This window comes from Gossypium arboreum, chromosome 1, assembly GCF_025698485.1.
Source record: "Gossypium arboreum isolate Shixiya-1 chromosome 1, ASM2569848v2, whole genome shotgun sequence".
In the NCBI taxonomy this organism is placed as follows: Eukaryota; Viridiplantae; Streptophyta; class Magnoliopsida; order Malvales; family Malvaceae; genus Gossypium; species Gossypium arboreum.
Window position 1 is genome coordinate 110423349 of NC_069070.1, and position 22362 is coordinate 110445710.

The window sequence follows — 22362 nt, forward strand, 5'->3', positions numbered from 1 at the left end:
TTTTAGTTTTTTAAAAGCTCAAAACCGAAATCAAATAGGTATTCATATAATTGGACCAAATATACTAAAACCGAAACCGAAACACTATGGTCCAAAAACTCTTTGAATGTGTCATTCGTTCAATGTTCATTCAAGCAACTTCAGCCACAGCATGCATGGCATAAGCAATTACCATGGTGTCTAAAAGCTGAATGTAATCTGCACCTGATACGCATTTACACTTCCAGTAGCTCCTTCAATAACGACTTGAAGCTATCCTCATTGCAGCCGTTACAAGGTATAATCTGCATTTCAGAACAGAGTACCAGAACTTTGAAAGGATGCAAATGTTTCAGAATCTCGGGGTCTCGATCATAGTCCTGGTATAATAGAGTTTAACATGTTTAAAGGATTCGTATCAAGAGAAACCTTCTGTACGCATCAAAGCCAGCTTTCTCGGTTACTCACTTTTTCTGTAACTATAACAATTGGCTTATAACCAAACTTGTCCTCGAGTTGTCTAAGCCGCTCTCTCATCATATGAATATCCTAGGTTTCATCGACATCACGAAACCAGAACATGATTGCATGGAAAATAGATCTAGGATATAAAGTCACGAAACCAGAACATGATTGCATGGAAAATAGATCTAGGATATAAAGTCACGAAACCAGAACATGATTGCATGGAAAATAGATCTAGGATATAAAGAATGAAAAACGGCAGACTAAAATGATCAGTTAGGAGTCTAACAAGGTCTGTGTCTTTTATCCATTGTTCTTGCAAAGAGATTAAAGTTGTCTCCAGACAAGTTTAAATAAAGGAGGAGCACTGTACCTTAAGTTGAAACGAGTAATGGTCACTGAAGTCAAATCGATCGACAAATAATGGTCCTATCTGCAGCAAGTTATTGAACACAGTAAAATTCCTTCATAGAGATGAATATGAAAGAAATAAGTGATGTAGAAGACTCTCCACTATGCATCACATGTTAACTAAACCGGAAAATAAATAACATTAATAGTAATACCTTTTCCATCGCCCGCACAAAAGCATCGGGAGAACCGATTGCAGAAACACATAAGACAACTGCATCGAGCACAGCTCCCAAATGCATCTTTGTGCTTATATTTCTCAGTTCAAAGAAATATGAGGGAGTCATTCTGGTGTAAAAAATAGGAAGTGACTCCTTGATTTCTTGAAGCACTAACTTGATATCTTTGAGCTTTTGTTCCAACACCTGCATGATTTTAAGCATGAGCTTTTAGTCAACTCCTTAACATAGTCCACCTACAAAAACATAAGCCAAAATATGCAGAAATTTTATTGAAGAATGAGAAATTATCTTTTAGAAAAGTACAACTTGAAAGCTCAGTTCATCATACCAGGTCAGCATGATGGACTACAGCAATATTGGCACGTTTGATTGCTATTAAAGGTTCTCTTAAGGGTCCAAGAGGAAGTAGTTTGCAGTTTCCCCAAGGCATTAGTCCGTTAATCATTACAATTTCTAGGTCACGACATAAGCTCCAATGCTGCCTTCCATACACATGAGATGATTACTTATCAGCATATAAATGTTTTTTTTGCTTAAAAATTACCCAGATAAAGGGAAATGCAGAAACTAAATATAAAAGCATATCAAATCCTAAAACAAGAACTGCTGGCATAAAAATGAATTCATCAGCTTAGCAAGAAATAGGGAACTACCAAGAGAAGTTATTTGGCCATATAATTTCTTGTTAATATACAAAAACTAGCTAAGAGATAATTACTACGTAATAAGACATGCAATAGAACAATGCGAGGAATACGAAAGAAACTGTCATACTCATACCTGCATACCATCGTCTAAAACTGCTGCACCAATTTTTTGTGAACCAACATGACTTCCCATTTTTGGGTCAAGATAGGTTCTCTCAAAGAATTTACTACCACGGTAATCTACATATCCATATTTTTCAAAGAACAAATTGGCAGTGGCCACCCTATTTGCACCTACACCAACTTTTACAGGTCCCCCAAGTAGATGCCTTTTTAGCATTTTAGCTTCATCTCCACCGGCATAGCCCTTCAAGAGAACCAAATTTTATAATGGAGTTGCAAATTGAAAGTGACAATAACCGAGATAAAAGTTAGCTCTATTCTTGGCCGCTAAACATCGAAATTCAAAACTCAAAACAATTAGAATCCACTCAAACTTACTTAAACCCAATGGTCAATCTTCCACATCAAGAAACCGATATAAATATTACAGCTACAATGTACAAACTATCTCAATGGCTGAAAGACAAGCAAACCAATCCCTTAAGGTTGCCAAAACCTGGGTCAACCTTACCCAGTTAGGAACTATACCGATATCGAAACCCAAAATGATCCGCACCTAAATAAACATAAAGCCTAATAACCCCCCAGGAACAAGACTTCAAACCCAACCTGATCAGTACATAAAACGGCGATAAAAAGGTTACCAACCCGACCCGATTTTATTTGAAAAGGTTGATGATCCAATTCCAAATTGACTCATATTCAAACCCATGCAGACCTCCTAACCTACCATATGAAGAATCAAGTACAACAATGAATAGTGCAAAAAAAACAAGTACAAAAATGAAGATAATTGAGGAAAAAACAGAATACCCTCGTCAAAATGAGAGGTGAAATTCCATAATCAGCTAAGCGTTTAGCTATGAACTCAGCCATTGGGGTCTTTCCATTTCCTCCCCACGTCAAATTCCCAACACTGATTACCGGCACTGGCAACCTTCAAAAACAAAAACCCAATAAAGTAAACAAAACAAACAAATAATTAACTTGAAGGTAATATCCTCCAAACTAAGCTTTAATATATAATTAATGAGGGGGAGTGTGTCGTATGGACCTGTTCTTAGAGAAGAAACCAGAGCGGTAAAGAGACTGACGAGTATAGAGAAGGGCGCCGTAGAGAGACGAAGACAAGGAAAGGAAAGGAATAAGAGAGAGATGAAGCTTGGAAAACTTAGCTTGGTGTCGGTAGTAGGCGATCTCTTTCACTGCTTGCTTCAGTTTCTCCATTATTGGCAACCAAAGGAAAGAGCACTAAACAACACAGGAAGAAGAGGGAAACAACGGAGGGAATAGTCGAATAGAGGGTAGTTTTGTCAATGACATACAAAAGGTTTAAATATGACCACAGTCCCTGTACTTTAACGAAATTTAAAATTTAATTTTCGTAATTTAGACATTGAATCTCCAACGATAATTCTGTTTAATTTCGTGTGTATATGTGACAATTATTAATAAATAAATAAATAAATTTTTAGCATTCAATGATCATACTTTTGTTAATTTAGTATTTATTTTTAAAATTATAAAATCTAAAATCTAAAAATAAAATATTTCAATATTTTTAATAAAAAACTATAAGAAATAAGAAGTAATTAAATTAAGGTAGATTTTTTCAGATAAATTAGTGTTACTAATATAATAATTAATTAATTTAAATAAACATAAGTGATATAATTTTTATTTTTAGTAAAAGTAGAATAAATTTTTGTCGTTAATAAAAATGAAAAAGGTCCTAAATTTATTTATACTTGAACCCATGTCTAACTATTACTTAAATTTAAACTTTAAAATCTTTGTTTTAACTTTCCCATTTAAAACAAATTTTCTAATTTTCTCTCATTTTTCAAAAATTAATCTTTAGTTTTTCTACTGAACACATTTTGTTTAGGCAATTGCGTGAGGAGCCACCAGATATAATTTTTTTTTCTAAGGAGAATCAAAGATTGAGGGCTACATACATCATAATAAAAAATAAATAGAATAAAATAAGAACAAAAATACTGAGTTTTGTCAATATTTGCATGAAGGAAACCTTAAAAAGTACTGGTAACTCTTACACGTCAGCATTTGTTTATGGCAATTTGTATAATTTTGACCATAAATGTTTTAAGTATTCAATTAGATTCATTTGTATTTTTTTTTATATAATATTAAGTTAAAGTAGCACAACTCGAATTCGTGTCAAATTGCTATATAATAAAAACTCTAATCATCAGTCCGTTCAAATTAAAATCAAAATTTGTTTATGTTAAATCTTAAGTTTTTAATGAAACAATGTAGATTTACCTACCTAAATTAAAATTAAAAGTTTAGAACCCAACCCAATTTAAAAAAATTATAAAACCCACGTGACCTAAAAATATTTCTTTCTTTTGTTAGTGTTCTTAAGGACAGAAAGAGATAAACAACTCTAGGTAATTTGCTGATGGATAAATCGATGTGTTCACTTGGTTAGATGTCAACCCTGCGATGATAGTATATTCCTTGAATTTCGACCCAAATGTTAAGCCACTCAAATAGAAGAAATTGAGGATCACCCTAGTAGTGGTTCATGCTATAAGAGTAGAGGTGGACAAACTAGTAGCTTTAAGAAATGATATACCTAGAATGAGTTTCCAATGTTGTGATAATAAAGAACAAACATTAAGAATGTGTGTAAATTTCACCAGACTATGCAAGGCATTCCCTAAAGATAGCTTCTCTCTACTGTCCATAAAGAGGCTAGTTGATGCCTCAGTTAGTCATAAGTACATAAGCTTCATAGATGTCTTTTCTAGGTATAATCAAATCATGATGGTTATGAAGATCAAAAGAAAGCTTCCTTTATCATGAATGATTGATTGCTTTGTTTCAAAGTACTGTCATTTGGGTAAAGAATACATGTGCCACTTGTCAATAGTTAATAAATTCAACTGGAAAGAATACAAAAGTCTATGTTAATGATATATTGGTCAATAGTGATTTTATGGAATAAAATGTTTGAGACCTTTTAAGAAGTGTTCCATGTGCTTAGGGAATACACTACGTAGTTAAATGCAACAAATTGTGCATTTAGTCTTGGTATTAATGATTTCTAATGAGGCAGTGATGTAAACTCAAAAAGGATACATGTTATACTTGATATGAATCTATCAAAATATATAAGAAATTTAATTGTTAATAAGAAGTGTAGTCACCTTGAATAAATTCATCTTAAAATGGTCGAAAGATGTTTACTATTTCAAGGCCCTTAATACTCCTCTCCGATGGAGCAAGGCATGCTAAACATCTTTTGAGCAATTAAAAGTCTATGTATATCTCTTTTGAACTCTCTCAGAGATGTTTTATTGTACCTAGTGTTACTTCACCTCATATTGGTACCTTGCTAAGATCATAAACCTCGCCTACCTATATGGTGTGCTCAGCACGTAGACCTTTTTTTACTTTGTTGTCTAGTCTCTTCGCTTTATGTATAACAAATGAATCCTCATCAAGTACACACAATATATCACTGTCTAGTTGCCAAACTTATAAATTTAATCCTTCTCGACTAGAAAACTATCCAACTCCCTAATTAACATACCTAGGAGAACCTTTTTGGCCACATGTCGAGGCCAGAGGATAGCCCATAGCCTCATTCCTCACTATCAAAGTCAAAACACCACTTTATATGCCAAAGCTTTGCCCAATCGTCCTCAACTAGCTCAGCTCTTCACATGGCTCTTCTCCACCATGTGAACTTTTGCCTCATCTGCCTTCTTATTATTTGTATCAACAAACTCCAATTTACAGTATCTCGAGTCAAATAGTCCCCTGAGATATTTGTTGATTCCCAACAACCATATCTGACTTAGCATCTGAGTTCATAGTGTTGGTAATGCAAAATCAGAAATATTTTTTAAAAATATTTTTTGTTGTAGAATATTTTTTGATTGAGGAAAAACCTTTGACTGTTGTAGAATATTTTCTGTTAAGGAAAATCCTCTACTATTTTTGGAAACTAATACTGTTATTTTACCATTTTTCCCTTCTGAAAATAATATAAATAGAAGGTTATTCTACTAATTTTTCACAATAGAGAAAACCAAGAAAACTCAGTTATCTATTTTCTCTTTCGTTCTTGCTCTCTAAAAATTCTGATGTTTTACTAAATTACATTAGTGCAGTATTCTGTCTAGGAGATTGGATTTTAAACGGGACCATCTGTGACCCCTCCGATCTTTCATGGGAATTGAACCTAGTGTGGTTTACTCGAGTTTCTTCCAGTTTATTTCCCAACTTTTACGAGAAGAGCATTCCTTTTGAGTTTCATCTTCCTCATACAAGTGTACGAATTTGGAAGTATTATGTTAAACTTGGGGGCTAACGTCCATTTTCGATTACATCGATCAAGGCAAAATCACTTCTAAGGCAGTAGTTCTTCCACTACACAGTGATTGCTTTATTTATTTACACTTAGTTTGCTTTCTTGCAGTGTTAACGATTTTGTATGCAGTAGTATATTTCTAACTATTCAGAATTGATTTCTTTACTGCTGTTTAAACATGAGAATTGTTTTTGTTTCCCACTGTTGGAACCAATAAAGGCTCCTATAAGCAATTTAGAAGTCGATCTTGTAACATGAGTAGAGGGATTTAAAGTGTTGGAACGCGAGTTTGTCTTTGTTGATTCAGATCTTGGGTGGTTTAACTCTTATTTTCCTGTTCTAAGTTGAGAGTTGAGCCTAAGAGATTTGATTGTAAACTCTGGGATTGTGAAATCCTAAAAGGTCCTAGGGTTCAAATCTCGAAAGAGAGAAAAAAAAATAGACAATAGAGGGAAAATTGGATTTATAAATATGTTAGTGTGATATTGAGGCAATCGGTTTGAAGGCACCTAAGTAGTACAAAAGTGTGCCTAAGTAGCATTGGAGTAGTTGCAAGCTCTATTTGTGTTGGCTAGTGGGCTATTGCGGTCAAGATGGGCTTGGAAGGTCTAGTAAGCTTAAGTTTGAGTGGGTTAGAGGACCCTTAAGTTTGAGTTGGTTGGAGGACCCTTGAGTTTGAGTTGGTCGAAGGACCATGAGCGAATCGTTGAATCCTTGTGTTTGAGATAGGGCTTACAATGCCTTTATCCATGATGAGCTACTAATACATGAGATTTATGGAGCTAGTCCAAGTGTCACATAAATTTTAACTAAATCAGACTAGAGGATTATCAAGTCTGAAAGCTTGAACAAGAGAACTAATGGGGGATGTCTTGTTCAGGTAACCTATGAGATTGTGCAGCATAGAGTTTGTGTGAATGAGCATTAAAGTCCAAAATTGATATAGAGATTGACCTAGTTCGTTGGTGTCGCATGTGTTGTGGTTGGCCAAAATGGCCATACCCAATGGGGTGACCATGGAGGGATCGAGAGGGCCTAAGTTGGAGATGGCCAATGTGTCTGAATTTTCCATGTTGAGAACTTTAGTGTTGGGGTCGAAAGAATGTGATTGGTGCCACATCTAGAAGGATGCATTTTTAAGTATCAAAAGCATAGTAATATTCAATCGACAAAAGGTGTAACACCCCCTAACCCCAAACCGTCATCGGAATAGGGTTATAAGACATTACCGGACTTATACACTAGCATTTATAAAAATCGAGTCATAAATTTGCATTTCCAAATCGCAACTTCTCAAATTACACTATAAAGTCCCTAATATGGGTCTACGGGGCCCAATACATGCTTTAAAAGTAATTTGAGATTAAACCGGTAACTTTGGAAATTTTACCTTGAAGATAGGGGCACACGCCTGTGTGGCCTAGGACATGGCAGTGTGGCTAGCCCGTAGGGTTCCCATGGTCGTGGGGCTAGGCCATGGGCAGATCTGACTTGCACACACGACCGTGAGGACAGCTCATGTGACATAAACAGAGAGCCACACGGCCTGAGCACACACCCATGTGACTTGGCCGTGTGAAAACATGATTTTTGATCATTTTTAAGCTATTTTCACATGCTAAACACATCTAATTCATGCCCAAACATTTACTAATAGTTCTTAAATCAAATATCATTCTTTATACCATTCAAACTTAGCAAATATTCATTCAATCACTTCAATACCTCTTAAAGATTATGTACCACAATTCATATCATAATTATACTGTATTATGATACTAGTCAAACTCATGTAAGTTTAACTTCCAAAATATGCACATTTCATACCATGTTTCAACATATTTCATGCTCATTCTTATCATTTACAAAATAAAATCTTATCAGCTTAGGTACATGCCAATTTACCAAAAGAAAGGTACTTCACCACTTTGAGTTGGGGATTGGCTTGGATGCTGAGTCCTTAACTTTCTTTCGTACCTAATCCTACGTACGGAAAAACAAACCGTACGCTGATTATACACTCAGTGGTATTTCTATAAACTAATGCTTAGAACAATAATAAGCCGTATATATGTATTGTAACTTAAAAGATTTACTTTCATAACCTTAATAACTTAATCTCTTGTATTCATCTTATAGCTCTTAAATGTAATTAAGCAATTCTTTATATATGTTTCATATCATTCGATACCTTTTAATAATCATATAGCAGTCACAGTCACATAATCAATAGCAGTCAGTATTTGTCTTCAGTACTTTCATTTACCCCTATTAACATAACTCGGACCTAAACAGATACGCGGATCCAACCCACACACCGGGGATAATATACAGTGTTTCATCGACTGAAACCTGAATACATCGTAGGGTAACAATAACAGTAACAGTCATAGTCAGGTACGAAGTACCTCTTCGGAACGAATCTGGAATAGTCACAGTATTCGACACATATAGTGTCTTATCGACACACAGTCAGAATATCCCTGAACACTTCCAATCCTATGGCATGCCAATTGTATCCGACTAGCCCGACACTGTTAATATGATATTCAAATTGTTTCATTTCAATACAGAAGTAGTAACAGTTTCCATCATATCATTCATTATACATTCTAACTATTAAAAATAACAATTACATTGTATTAAATCATTAAGCATAGTTTATAGTAATACAAACTAAAATTCTTAGGTTTGTTCGATATCCTCGTTCACTTTCTCCTTTCCCTTTTTCGATGACGTTTCTGGTGCTACGTTGGCTACATAAAATTTAACATTTAAAATTATCAATATATGTTATTTAATAACACACTCTTTAATTTCTATGTAACTTTTACATAAATTCCAAGTTAGTCCTTCCACCATAACCATTCTTTTCTTCAAAATAAATCCTATATTTTCATTCAATTATCACTTTAAACAAGTTTCAACTCTTCATATTCAATATAAAACATCAATTCTACAATTTAGACAATTTAATCCCTACTATAACAAAACTTATATCTCTTTTATTATTTAATCCTTCTCCTACTTCTAACTTGAATTTCTATCATTTTATCTCATAATTCTTCAATTTATACAACTTAATCAATATATAAAAATTCACTATCTTCCTAAATTTCAACATAACTCAAATAGTATTTCTTCTTAGGATTCCATAGACACCAAAATTACAAGAAAAGGGATTAAATTAACTTACCAATCAAGCTTGAAATCCTAAAACCCTAATTTTCCTTTTCTTTTCTTTTCATTTTCCTTCTTTCTTTCCCCGCTAATCGTGCCTTCTTTCTTTCTTTTTTTTTTATTTCATTTCTTTATTCTTTTATTATATTATTAACTATTATATTATTATAATTATTAATCTCTTAAAAATAAGTAAATACATTTATTTACATACATTTGTACCAATTATAATAATACAAATGTATTTATACTTATCACACACTTGTCACATAAGGCTTATTTGCTAATTTAGTCCTTTGACTTTTCTATAGTTTATAATTAAACTTTCACACTTTATTCAATTTAATCCATATACTTAATTAACCCTAATTAAGCTAAATTTACTTAATTAAAATCTAATTAACCTCTCATTTAACTTCGTAAATATTTCTAATAAATATTTACGAATCTAATTTTCAAAATCGAAAACCCAAAAACTCACTTTTCCAATGACCTTAAAATTTGGATCGTTACAAAGGGTCATACCATTAAGGGTTCCTCAAGGTTGCAACTTAATTATTATATGTTGTGGCATTGAGCGTAAGTGTTCGATGGAGGAATTGGCATAAACAAGACTACATCAACGATTGAAATGAGACCAAATTCAAGTCTATGTCTTATGCACATTGAATGAATCATAATCTTTGGCCTTGAAGGCCCAAGATGGACTCGAGACTGAAATGTTGACTTGACGCAACAAGGTTACTAAAAGTGTGGCTTCATGTCAATGAGGGCATCGACATAGTAAGTGGGGGATAGTGTCATAGTTTGTAAGTTACTATGCTATCAAGGTTAAACTTTCCCCAAATAATTTTGAGTGAAATTAAAATATAATAACTTGGAAGTTGGAATTTGTCGGATATTCTTCAGCTCTAGAGAGATATTGTGATGCAAACTGGGTAACTAATAAAGTTAGCTCTGTAAGTGGGTATGTTTGTATTTTAGATGGAGCAAATATTTCTTGGAAGTCTACTAAACAGATGTGTATTTCTCACTCCATGATGGAATCAAAGTTTATAACTCTTGACTGAGTTGGGCAAAAGGCCGAGTGGCTCAAGAATATGCTTGCAAAGATTACTTTATGGGGGAAACCTACACCTCTTGTGTCCTTATTATATGATTCACAAGTCGCCGCTTGTGTTGCTCAAAACCAGGCTTACAATGGCAAGAAAAGACATTTACAAATAAGACATGAATATGTGAGACATTTAATAAAGAATGGAGCACTCACCATGGAGTATGTAAAATCTAAGAGGAACCTAGCTAATCCACTAACCAAAGGGTTATGCAGGAAAATGGTTATTAATTTGTTGAGGGGGATGGATCTTAAGCCCACTGGTTGAGGAATTCATGGTGGATACCCAACTTAATCTTCAAAGTTCAATGTGGTCAAATGAAACCATGGAAAGACTCATAGTGTACATCTTTACCTATCCCTAAGGCGCACAATGTACATGCATAAGGATGAGCTCATTGCTCTTAATGAGTTCATAGCCTAGAGTTTGGGTGGTCCTAGTGAGACAGACTTAATGAATTCATTGAATTATAAAACTGAAAGGTTGAGCATATTAAATGCTCTTAATGAATTTAATTCCAGTGTTTGGGTGGTTTTATTGAGATAGACTTGATGAATTCATCGAATTATAAAACTCAGAGGTTGAGCTTATTAAATGCTCTTAATAATTTCATAGCCTTGGTTCGGGTGATCTATACTGAGATAGACTTTATGAAATCACCTACGTAAGTGTGAAGGATTATCCACCTTTTATTAAAAACGTTGGGCTATTTTTCTAGAGCACTTACCAGTATCCCAAGGTCTATTGGCTAAATTGTTGATCTATTGCGGAACTCAATTGGACTTGAGATTAGTCATGTGTCATGAGTTAACCCCTATATTAACAAGTTCAATATTCGTTCACTTGTTAAAGAGAAGAGTCACTCATTTCACTACGTATTAGTTCAAAACCACAAGATACTAGAGCTTAAGCGACTAATTTCACTATTGCTCTTCTCATGTTTTACCTTTTCTTACGTTTACAAAATGTTCCAATTCTTTTGCATTAGTGGGGTAATGTTGGTAATACAAATCAGAAATATTTTTCAAAATATTTTCTGTTGTAGAATATTTTCGATTGAGGAAAATCCTCTACTATTTTTGGAAACTAACACTTTATTTTACCATTTGCCCCTTCTAAAAACAATGTAAATAGCATACTATTCTACTCATTTTTCACAACAAATAAAAATAAGAAAACTCAATTCTCTCTTTTCTCTCCCGTTCTTGCTCTCTAAAAATTCTGAAGTTTTACTAAATTACATTAGTGCAATATTCTGTCTAGGAGATTAGATTTTAAGCGGGACCATCTATGGCCCCTCAAATCTTTCCTGGGAATTGAACCTAGTGTGGTTTACCCGAGTTTGTTCCAATTTATCTCCCGCCTTTTACGAGAAGAGTAATCCTTTTGAGTTTCATCTTCCTAATTCAAGTGTACGAATTTGGAAATACTGTGTTAATTTTAAGGGGTGACGTCCATTTCCAATTACACCGATCAAAACGAAATCACTTCTAAGATAGTGATTCTTCAACGACACAATGATTGCTTTATTTATTTACACTTAATTTAGTTTCCAACACTTTTATTTACAATAATATATTTCCAACACATAAAAATATTTACAATCGCGGTTATTGCCCCACTAAAATCTTAAAATAAATGCTCCGTATTTATGTAATTACAAGAATTTAAAGAAAATATTAATAATCATTTCATTTTAAATCAAGAAAATCCACATTCCGTTCACAAAATAATCTATAATAATTACATATATTCAATTTTTACATCCGGGCAGCGCGGAACAATGCATTAACGAGCGAGTACTTTTACAGTATTTCTTTTATTACGTCGAAATAAAAGTAATCTTAAATTATCAAAATCAAAGATCAAGAATATTGAAGCATACTTTTCTAACAAATGAAACAAACGGTTCAGAACTCAGAAACATCTAATGTTGTTCCCAGAAGTCTGGCCTGTTAGCTATCAAAATAAACAACCCAGACATAAAACAACAATAACCCATTATCAAACAATCTACAGGTTATCCCTCTACAGTGTGTACATATATATATATATGTATATGAACGATATAGGTAAACACATTTAGGTCGTTGAAGCTCTTCTGACGGAAAGAATGGCGAGGAAATTCCGATTGCTTTGCTTTGGTTTGTTGTTGGTGGAGGTCGACATCATATTCTTCTTCCCAGGTTTCTTCTGATTCCGAAGAACACAAACATCGCCATGGCAAATATATTTGGATTCGGAAGATTCTGTAAAGCAGCCGAAGATGTTTTGCAGCAAAGCCATGGAAGCTAGAAGTTTATGCTTCGAAGTAGAAGAAGATGTATTATCATTCATCATTCATCATTCATCATTCATGGTTTTATGCCGACAGATTTATAAAGGGTAGATGGCATGGCATATGAAATTATGGTTGGGGCAAAGGTCAATGTTGGTTGGCAGAAATTACTATACTTTGTATTTTCAGCCTCACATAGCCACACGTTTATATTGTATAATACTGGAAGGACCATATATATATTTATTTTGAAGTGTCAAACCAACCAAAACGTGTACGACCAAGGGCTTCCAGAGTTTTGATTTCTTTTTCCTTTAAACTATCGTACTTTGGTTTCGGTGGTTGATCTTATTAGACTTTTGGTAAATTTGAGTGTTTATTAGACTTTAGTAAGTCTATTTTCCTTTTTCAATGTACGAACTGGTCATATTCTAACTAAAGTAATTCTTTTTTTTCAATATTCTAACTAAAGTAAGGGTTATTATACAAATCAACATTCAATTATGCTTGAGTTCTTGTTTTGGTCACTCAACTTTAAAATTTTTAATTTAGTCATTAATCTTTGAATTTATTCTTGTTTTATTCACTCATCGTTAAATTGATAATGGAAAGCATTTTTCTAACTCATATAATAATATATTTAATCCTCAATACTTACATGTTCTATTGATTTAATCCTATTCTAAAATAATCCAATAAATTTAATCTTTCACATTTACAAATTCTATCAATTTGATCCTTAAACTTCCTAATCAAAGTTTTCAACTTTTAAAACAGATGATAAATTTGTAAACCCCCTTCCCCCAAAAAAAGCTTCTCCCAACTAACGAGTTGTTTCTCGAGCCAATTCTTGATACCAATAAGTTTATCTTGAACCTTTATTTCCTTTTCTATTTCTAAATATAATATTTAATAACTCTTTGACTGATAAATTTTTGCTAAAGAAATGGAAAAATCTTTAAAAAAACACTTTAGATTTACTCTTGTTGTTTACAGTATGATATTTCCTTCAAGGTACATAGAAATAATCCTCCAAATTGGTCCTTGAAATTGGAAATTAAATCTAGAGTTAAAAATATAGCTTTGAAAAATCTAATTGTTTAATCAATAATTATATAATAAAAATTATGAACATTTGATTTTAGAAAAAATGTGAAAAAATTAATTGAATTTCCTTTTGTTACATTGATAATGATTTTTTAATTTTATAAATTGATTAAGAGATTATTATGTGTTCTATTTATTTTTAATTATTTTTTATTTTAAATCCACAATAAGCAATATGCATCACTAATAATATGATTTAGTGTCAAATCATTTACTTAATTAATTAAAAACTAAAATTATGCTAGTCAAAGTGAAATTTTGTTTTTACAAATATTAAATTATTTATATAACTTTAATATATATTATATTTTTAAGATGTTAATTTTTAATTTTAATTTTTAATTTTTAATTTTTAATTTTTAATTTTTAAATTTTTAATGGTGTTTAGTTAATTTCTAACACCGACTTCTTAAAAAAATTAAACAAAATGGGTTGTGTATCGAATTGGATAACTTCAACCATAAATAAAATAATTAATAGATGTGGAATGTCTCTGTTTTAAAAGCGGAAAGCTTTGGTTGCGAAGTTTGATGATCAAATTGATAGGTATTTTAAATATGAAAGATTATATTTATTGAATTATTTAAAAATAGGATCAAATTGATAGAATATTTAAGTATTGAGGATTAAATGTGTTACTATACTAGTTAGAAAAAGGCTTTACATTATAAATTTAACTGTGGTGACCAAAACAGAAACAATTCAAATGATAATACCTAAATTGAAAGTTTTTAAAGTTAGGTAACCATTTGTATAGTAATTAACCCCTAAAGTAATTAGTGCATAATATATTTTAGGGTAAATTACTTTAGTAGTCATCCAACTATTAGTAATTTTTTTGTCATCTAACTATGAAAAGTTACAAAATAGTTACTCAAGTATTAGTAAATTTCTTTTTGGTCACCCAACTATTCACTTTTTCTTTTTTAGTCACCAACGGGCTAATGGTGTCAACTTTTAAAATTTATATAATTGTAACTTTGACCCTCAACAATTATACATTGTGTCAATTTAGTCTTGATTCTAAATGTAACCCTCAACATTTACCCATTGTGTAATTTGGTCTTTTTTTCAGCAATTTTGCTTTTCTTTGCAACTCTTTCACCTGAAAAGCTAAAAAAATAAATTTATCAGCTAAACTTGATTAAAAATATACAAAACATAGTAACACCCAAAAATCCAAGATAATAATTTTCATCTTTTTTCATTCTTTTAAATTTAACCCTCAATATCATAAGGAAAAGCAAAATTACAACAAAAAAGAAAAAGAGAATTACAAAACGTGTAAATGTTGAGGGTTAATTTTGTTTAGAATCAAGACTAATATAACATAATTTATAACTATTGAGGGTTAAAGTTGCTATTATGTCAATTTTAAAAGTTGCCACTGTTAGCCAACTAGTGACAGAAAAGACAAATTTGAATAGTTGGGTGACTATTTTGAAATTTTTCATAGTTGGGTGACCAAAAAAGAAATTTCTTAATAGTTGAGTGACTACTAGAGTAGTTTACCCTTTATTTTATAATTTATATTCACTACCGTGATATTTTAAAAGAAAAAACTTATATTTACTTATATGAATTGTTGTCACAAATCAATCACATATCAATTCAATTGAGAAATTACTAAAACTCATTATTTTTATAAAGTAACAAATATTCATATAAGGGTATTTTTATCTTTTTATCTTTTATATAAAAATTAATATCTTGATATTTGAATTTAAGACACCATGATCTTTAAAACTTTAATTTAATTAATCATTTCAACCAAAACCTCATTTGACTTTTGTATGAATTTTTAATAAATATATCTTGCACATAATTCCTTTTTCACTCACATCGTGGTGTGCTATAATATATATATATATATATATATATATATGTATAAATGAAGCGATAATAAGACATGAACAAAACTAGAAATATTGTAAAAATGAGTGAAGCATACATTTTTTTGATACAATATTAGGGGTAGGGGATGGGATCATATGATTTGGACCAGTGTCAAATGGGTGTCTGACGAGAGCTACAAGTCAAGATGAGTGAAGTATGCATATTTAAAGTAAAAAAAAAAAAGCTTTACAAAACATTTATGTTAAATTTTACCATTGGTTCTTATATTATATGTAAGTTACAGATTTATTCCTTGTATGTGATGGTTAGTTTATGTACCAAATGTGTTTTTGGGTATATGTTTGATAACATGATAAACTTACATATTTTATATATGAACTCACTAACCTTGTGAGACTTGTGATGTGTATAGGTAATTAATGAACTCATGACTAGGATATTGAATTATCTTCTAAAATGTTTAAATTACATCCTTTATGGTAAGTTAAAGTTTAAGTTTATTACAAACTTACTAAGTTTTACACAAGCTTACCTCGTTTTGTTTTTTCTTCTTTGTAGATCATCGGATTCGAGCTGTCAATTGGATTGTTTTTGGAGATCACACTATCCTTTCAACAATTAAGTATAAATTGTGATTATTTTTATTTCAGTTGTAAGTGGCATGTACTAGGAGTGTTAAAGTTCATAATTTTGTTGTTTTATGTTTTGGTTATGAAATATTGAGAAAGTGTTTCTTATTTTGTACTTTTGGTATAACCTTGTTTAAGTTTGCATAAGTGAGTTGAACCATGCTTTGTGAGATTGGTTTGAAATGTGGTAAGATACTATGGTATGGATGATAGTTACATGCTTATGATAGATGAATGTGAAATGGTTTAATCTTTAAATTGTGGGATCAATTAGGGCACATTTGTTAGGCACTTAGGTTGAATGATATATGATGTATATTGACATGTTTTGGCTTGTTTTAGTGTGCTTTGAATAGGTGAATATGAATGGAAATGGTATGGTTTGAAACTTAAGAAATGGTAGTTGAAATAGCTTGATTTTGAAGTCATTTTTTGTGCATACGGCCTAGGACACAGGCTGTCGCACGATCATATGCCACACATGGCTGTGTGGTCTGTTTGATTTTAAGTCCAGGAATTTTCACAATGCTCACGAATGTTACACGGCCTGGCGACACGACCGCGTGACCCTATTTTTGAATTGTATACGGTTTGAGGACATGGACATGTAAAGTAGCACCACACAGCCTTAGCCATGTCAGACGGCCTCGTCACACGGTCGTGTGACCCTTGTTTATAGTATTTTCCATATTTTTCTATTTTGTTTTAGATTAGTCTTTACTTATTTCCAAATTGATTTTTAGGTTCCATAGGCTTGATTTCAGTTCTGTTTTCGTATATATGTTATGAATAATGATTTGCTATTGATTTATAATGATTAAATTGAACTCTGAATTGTTTAGATTTATTATTGGACTTGTTAATCATCATAGCATCCCGTAATCTAAATCCGATGATAGAGACAACTTAAGGTTGTTACAATACTTACTCAACCACGTGCCATATATAGCTCGTAATGCACAAGGCATGCTTTCACATATCATACTCCATTCATATTCATACTTACCACGAACACATATGGTTCGCACATGGCGAACTCACCATAAAACTATGGTTCGCAAATACTAATGGTGACCCCAGAACACTCACCTGTCAGGTTCACAGAATTATATACGAGCTTCTCATTGCCCCTTGCTTTACTTGATGAAGGCTTTGCTAGATTCGCAATTTCACACATACAGTTCACAACATATATATGTTAAACACATCAAAAACACAGAACACACATGGTTCGTGTAACACCCCTACCCCGTAACCATCACCGAAATAGGTTAGGAGGCATTCTTAACCCACAACACAACTTAGAATATTCGTATATCAAATATCAAATCATTACAGTAAATGTCATTCATTCAGATTCATTAAGAACATAAAATCAAGTATACGATACTTAAACGTGCATTCGGAACTAAATTGGTAACATATAAAAGTTTCAGAACTTTTAAAAATTTTCAACTTTTCAAAGGTCACATGCTCGTATGAATAGGTCGTGTGCCTCACATGGCCTTAGACATGCTCGTGTGTCTAAGCCGTGTCAAAACAGGGCATAGCTACTAACTTGCTCACACGGCTACAAGACACGCCCGTGTGCTTTGGCCGTGGTTGAGCCTGACTTGGGCCACACGGCTAGCCACACGCCCATGTGCTTTGGCCTTGTTCGAGCCTGACTTACAATTGTAGGGTACCCCAAGGGACACACGATCGTACAACATAGTCGTGTGTCACACACACTGAGACACATGTCCGTGTCTCTGCCCGTGTAGACAAAAATAGGCCATTTAAATAACCAAATTGCCACCCCAAATTTGGGTCAACCTACAAGAAAAGAATCAAGCATATATGCACCACCATTTCAGCCAATTTTATGCCAAAACATAAAATAAAATCATACCACAACATTTCCTTCCATACATCATTCAATCTCAAACTAAACTTACCAAAATTTACCTACTGTAAAATACCACATTTGCATATTAACATCACATACCATAAGCTATTATCAATTATGAGTTTAAACTCCAACTAGCCAAATCACATGGCTAAGTATAGGCATCACAAAATATGATCCCACAACCACTAGCCTATACATGCCATACTTTAAAAATATACATTCTCAAAAGTACCAAAATGAGGTTCGATAGTGTGTGACGATCCTTGACGATCCCCGAGCTTGCAGTAGCATCGATATCTATAAAACAATACAAACATACACAAAGTAAGCTTTCAAAAGCTTAGTAAGCTCGTACCAAAAATCATCAATACATAAGTACTTACAAATTCTCTAATCATCTATCAAATCTATACCAACACAATCCATATGTTCATACCAAATCAATGAGCTTCACATTCATAGTATCATCTACCACATAGGTATCGTACATACCTGAATCTTCCCATACTTGTTCACTTTCATTCTCACATTTTATTTATATATTTTAAGACTTCCCATAAATTATTCGTGCTTTGAACATCCGCACACTTAGTGCCGTCTCAATTAGCTGAAGCTAAGTTGGTGTCGCACGCTTAGTGCCTCATATAGCCGAAGCTAGTTTAAATCACACACTTAGTGCCAAATACTATTGATTTATCGTCGTATTCATCCAAACCAAACATATATACAATCTAAGTATAACCAAAACAGTAAAATATATTTATAACATCATGTTTTATGTATGAACTTACCTCATACTCTGAATTGTCGACTCGAACTGTTTACTCCATAATCTTCGACTTCCCTCGGTCTAAATCCGAATTCCTCTTTTCTTGATTTAAATGTATTCAAAATTAACCTTTTTATTCACCAAATTATTCAAAACAATCCATGAACACATATTTGGAGCATTTTGCAAACTAGCCCTCATATTTTCACATTTCGACACTTTAGTCCCTAATTCACAAAATCACAAAATACACAAAATTTGCTTTTACACAAGCTTAGCAGAATTTTCATAGCTCTCATACAAGTCCATACATTTCATTTATTTCACATTTTAGTCCCTCAAAATAACATTTTTACAATTTAGCTCAAAATGCTCAATTTCATAAAAAATTCAAAGACAAAACATGTAAACCCAACATTAAGCTTTCATAATTCATCAACTAACATCACAAATCTCATAGTTTCATCAATGGCACATTTCAAAATCATCATCAAAATTATAAATTGAGGTATGGGTTTGATAGTATAGGAAGCAACGATCACAAAAACGTAGAAATTATCAAAAACCGAACAAAATCCACACCTTAATCACTAATCAAAGTGCCGAAACCCTAGAACCAAATTTTCATTCTTCCTTTTCTAATATTCCATTGATGTTACAAAGAAATAAAATGAATTTGATAGTTTTTCTTTTAATTAATATGACTTTAATAATAAATTTCCTATTTTGCCCTTTTTAACCAATTATAAAACCATTTAATAGATGGTTGTTTTAGTCCATTAACATTTTCAATGGAAAAATAACAACATTAGGACCCTTGCTTTAGAAATCCAACTCAAATAGGCACTTTAACATCTAGCACACAACTTTTACACTTTACGCGATTAAGTCCTTTTTTGCAAATTAATCACACATACGATTAAATTTTTAGACAAAACTTTCACACATGCTAATTCACACATCATAAATACGGAAAATAATATTAAAACATTTTTCTCACTTAGATTTGTGGTCCCGAAACTACTATTTCAACTAGGGTCAAAACCGGACTGTTATAGTTCGTTTAAACCTATACTTCGCCAGTTCGGTGAACCTATTAGACCGACTTGTCCTTATAGCTTACTATCAATTCTCAAATTCTAATCTCTTCAAAAACAGGTTGGAAAATACTATAAAATAATTATTTAATTCAGAAATCCAAGTTTCACCATTAACGACTTCGCTTTTAACTAAAACATGAACTTTGTTTTAGTGAGTTTAAAGCATGTTTTCAAAATGCTAGAGCTCGATAGGTTGTTAATTAAACCTGCCTTGAGCCTTACCCTTAATTTAAAAAATATTATTCGATAGGTTGAAGCCTATTAAGTTAAATCTTTTTTTGACATCCCTAAGTGTGACATTATATGTTCTCCCCCATTAATTGGATTTATTATATCCAACATTGTTGAAGCAATGAGAGGGAAACCATGCATAGGGGTGTGCTTAAAGACCATTTGGTTGGTGTTGTGGCTTTATTTTTGGAGTCACTAGGTATTTTGTTTCCAAGCTATTTGTGCAATTAAATATCCCTCACAATCTTTCTTCAAACCAACATTAAAAGTGATGTTTTTTAATGCGTTGCAAGAGGTGAATGGGATGACCAATGCTATGATGGAAGCTAAACTTATCATCTTAGTGTATTTTAGGACTAGTGGTGAACTATATGATGATTGTGATTCATGTTCATTGTCTTTGGCATTTGTTTGTTGTGGTTCATTGTGGCTTTATGTGTACTGTTGTGCAGTGTTCATTTTGCAAGAACTTTTATTGTTTGTTTTTGGCATTTATTATGTAGTTTGTTTTGTAATACCATTGTCTTTTCTTTAATAAAAATTCTAATGCTGGCTAAAAAAAAGAAAAGAAAGTAATATATATTATTATAACAATATTTTATGTTTTCATATTTTCATATACAATTTTATATAAATCAACTAAAACCACTACTTAAAATAAGTCAAATGTTTAAGAATCGACCCTAATGTTGATGAATGTTAAAATCATTTATCACTCCATTAGGATTTATTGTTTGTTATAACCCTCCCTATTAAAGGTACATGGTAGAAAAAGGAGTGACCTAGTAAAAGCCTAAATAGGTGCCCATAGTTGGCCCCTAATCAAATACCTTTTATGGTGACCCTCCTATTGGACCATACATGAGCAGCCACCCCTTTTGGGCCTTCAAAGGGGACCAACAGGGCATAATAACCTTATGCAACCTCAATAAGGAGAATGTCAAAGCAAAACCACATTACTATGCATGGCAACGATTGATATGTAACGGATTTACAACCTAACCAACCACACGAGCAAACTGCCATCAATATTGTAAGTGTGTGTCATGTAACACCCTCTAACCCTAAACTGTCACCGGAACAGGGTTACAAGGCATTACCGAACAAACCAACAATATTCAAATAATTATCGAACATATTATAGTATGATTATAAATTCATATAAGCTTTTACTAATTGTCTCTTTTTAAAAAAAAATCAATATAACCCCTTTTATAAGTATCTAACCTTCCCTGCAGATTCAAATCACAACCAATTCAAAACCAATATCACAATCCGTACAATTTCATATTTAAATATACCTAAACATAGCTTAACATCAACTCAGTAATTTACTAAGTAAACATTCATATATATCGTTTAATTAAATGAACTTCATTCATTCTATTTCAACTTGTTCCTAACTATACCAAATATGTTATGATAATTATATTTCTATTTCATTAAACCAAGTATCAAAAGATCATGTTAGTATTAATTATACCAAATATATCATATAAATTTTTATACCATTTCATTGTTTAAACACCAAAATATCAAATATCATTCTTAACAACAAAAATCATATAGCATTTTAAAGTATTAAAATAACACCTATGTACATGCCCATTTTGCCAAAAGAAGAATACATCACCGAGTTTGTGCTAGAATCGGGATCGCTTGGATGCTGAACCGAGACTCTGAATACCTATTAACATGCGCACGGAAGCAACTGTATGCTGAGTATTTCATACTCAGTGGTATTACCATAATTCAAATTATAAACATATTAATCATATAAATTAATTCATATAACTTTAATTTTTACTAAACTAATTTAAACATAAATTTACCATTAAATTTGCCATTCTCAATATATTCATATAATTTAATTTAGCTATTCGTCAATTAAAATCATAAACATTCATGTTGAACCATTATCTAATTCATGAACCATTAGTTCATGCTTTCTATTCTCATACTCATATTCAAATTACATTTTCAATTCATGTTCCATTTTTACATTTCTTTCACTGGCTCAACCAATTCACTTTATTCAACTTAACTATTCTTT

The 22362-nt window shown here is 32.2% G+C and overlaps 1 protein-coding gene across 8 annotated transcripts; it reads right to left on the minus strand.

Moving 5' to 3' along the window:
• Window positions 1–3122, minus strand: LOC108480363 (probable tetraacyldisaccharide 4'-kinase, mitochondrial). Of its 8 annotated transcripts, none has more exons than XM_017783333.2 (8): window positions 2862–3122; window positions 2621–2744; window positions 1818–2051; window positions 1366–1515; window positions 1011–1220; window positions 818–877; window positions 448–528; window positions 1–359 (listed from the first exon to the last, which is right to left on the minus strand). In XM_017783333.2, exons 1-8 carry the CDS (start codon window positions 3032–3034, stop codon window positions 216–218), a joined length of 1176 nt encoding a protein of 391 aa, XP_017638822.1. In that variant the 5' UTR covers window positions 3035–3122; the 3' UTR covers window positions 1–215. The 8 variants fall into 8 exon arrangements, 7 of the variants coding, with proteins under 7 accessions (XP_017638822.1, XP_017638824.1, XP_017638826.1 ...); XR_001870606.2 differs by having other exon boundaries at window positions 225–359; window positions 818–873; XM_017783335.2 differs by lacking the exon at window positions 1366–1515.
• Between the last annotated feature and the right edge of the window lie 19240 nt (window positions 3123–22362).